Raw genomic sequence first — 889 nt, forward strand, 5'->3', positions numbered from 1 at the left:
TCTACCCTAGTTTCATCTCACTTGTGTTGTTTTCAATTGAAGGATTCTGGATAGCGTGTCTGCGGGTGCTTAAAAAGTCTTTAAAAAATTCAGTTAAATTTTATGAATATAAAGCCTTAAAAGTCAGTAAACCGTATTAAATAAAAATCCGTGAGGTCTTAATCACCACAAATGTCAAACATTCGAAGACATGACTTTTTCTTGTTTCCCCTCTCGGTCCCCGCTGTGTGAAGCTGTAACGAGATATTTTGTTGTTGGAGATTGTTCATCTTTTTAACGCTCGGTTCTCCGCAGATGCCACTTTGCAACGTTCAAGCAATGCCAGGAGTGGGTCAAGCGTCTGAACCGGGCCATCGCTCACCCGGCGCGGCTGGAGGACCTGTTCGCCCTGGCGTATCACGCCTGGTGTCTGGGAGGCAGCGCTGATGACGAGGACCAGCACGTTCATCTCTGTCGCCCAGGTCTGTGCTCACAGACAACCAAGACTGAACCTAAGGTTTTCTTATTTTGTTAAAATGCAGCTAAAACAGTTTTCTCTCTCGATGCGTTTCAGGTGATCACGTGCGTCAGAGGATGGAGATGGAGGTGAAGAGGATGGGCTTCGACACGCAGAACGTCTGGAGAGTGTCCGACATAAACTGCAACTTCAAGTATGTCACAGATAAACAGGGTTCATACACAGTTTTACCAGCACATTTGCAGGACATTTCCAGGACTTTTTAAAGATCATACATCCTCTGAAACAACCACTGATACTCCTTATCGGTTCTTTATTTTAATTTTAAAAAAATTTGGTGATTTTTAAAAAAAAAAAAAAAACTTTATGTTTTCTTCCTTTCTTTATTTTGGTGATCTTCAAGAGAAGATGGGTGATTTGGGTGAAATGGGT

At 42.4% G+C, this 889-nt stretch overlaps 1 protein-coding gene across 1 annotated transcript; it reads left to right on the forward strand.

The window, feature by feature from the left end:
- Positions 1-294: 294 nt before the first annotated feature.
- LOC121940428 (myotubularin-related protein 4-like) lies at positions 295-723 on the forward strand (the record flags this gene model as incomplete). The annotated part of the gene is made up of 2 exons (XM_042483205.1): positions 295-461; positions 554-723. Coding segments are annotated over 2 exons (337 nt in total), but the record flags the coding sequence as incomplete, so codon positions are not given.
- Positions 724-889: the final 166 nt, after the last annotated feature.

Source organism: Plectropomus leopardus, unplaced genomic scaffold (genome assembly GCF_008729295.1).
Source record: "Plectropomus leopardus isolate mb unplaced genomic scaffold, YSFRI_Pleo_2.0 unplaced_scaffold86740, whole genome shotgun sequence".
In the NCBI taxonomy this organism is placed as follows: Eukaryota; Metazoa; Chordata; class Actinopteri; order Perciformes; family Serranidae; genus Plectropomus; species Plectropomus leopardus.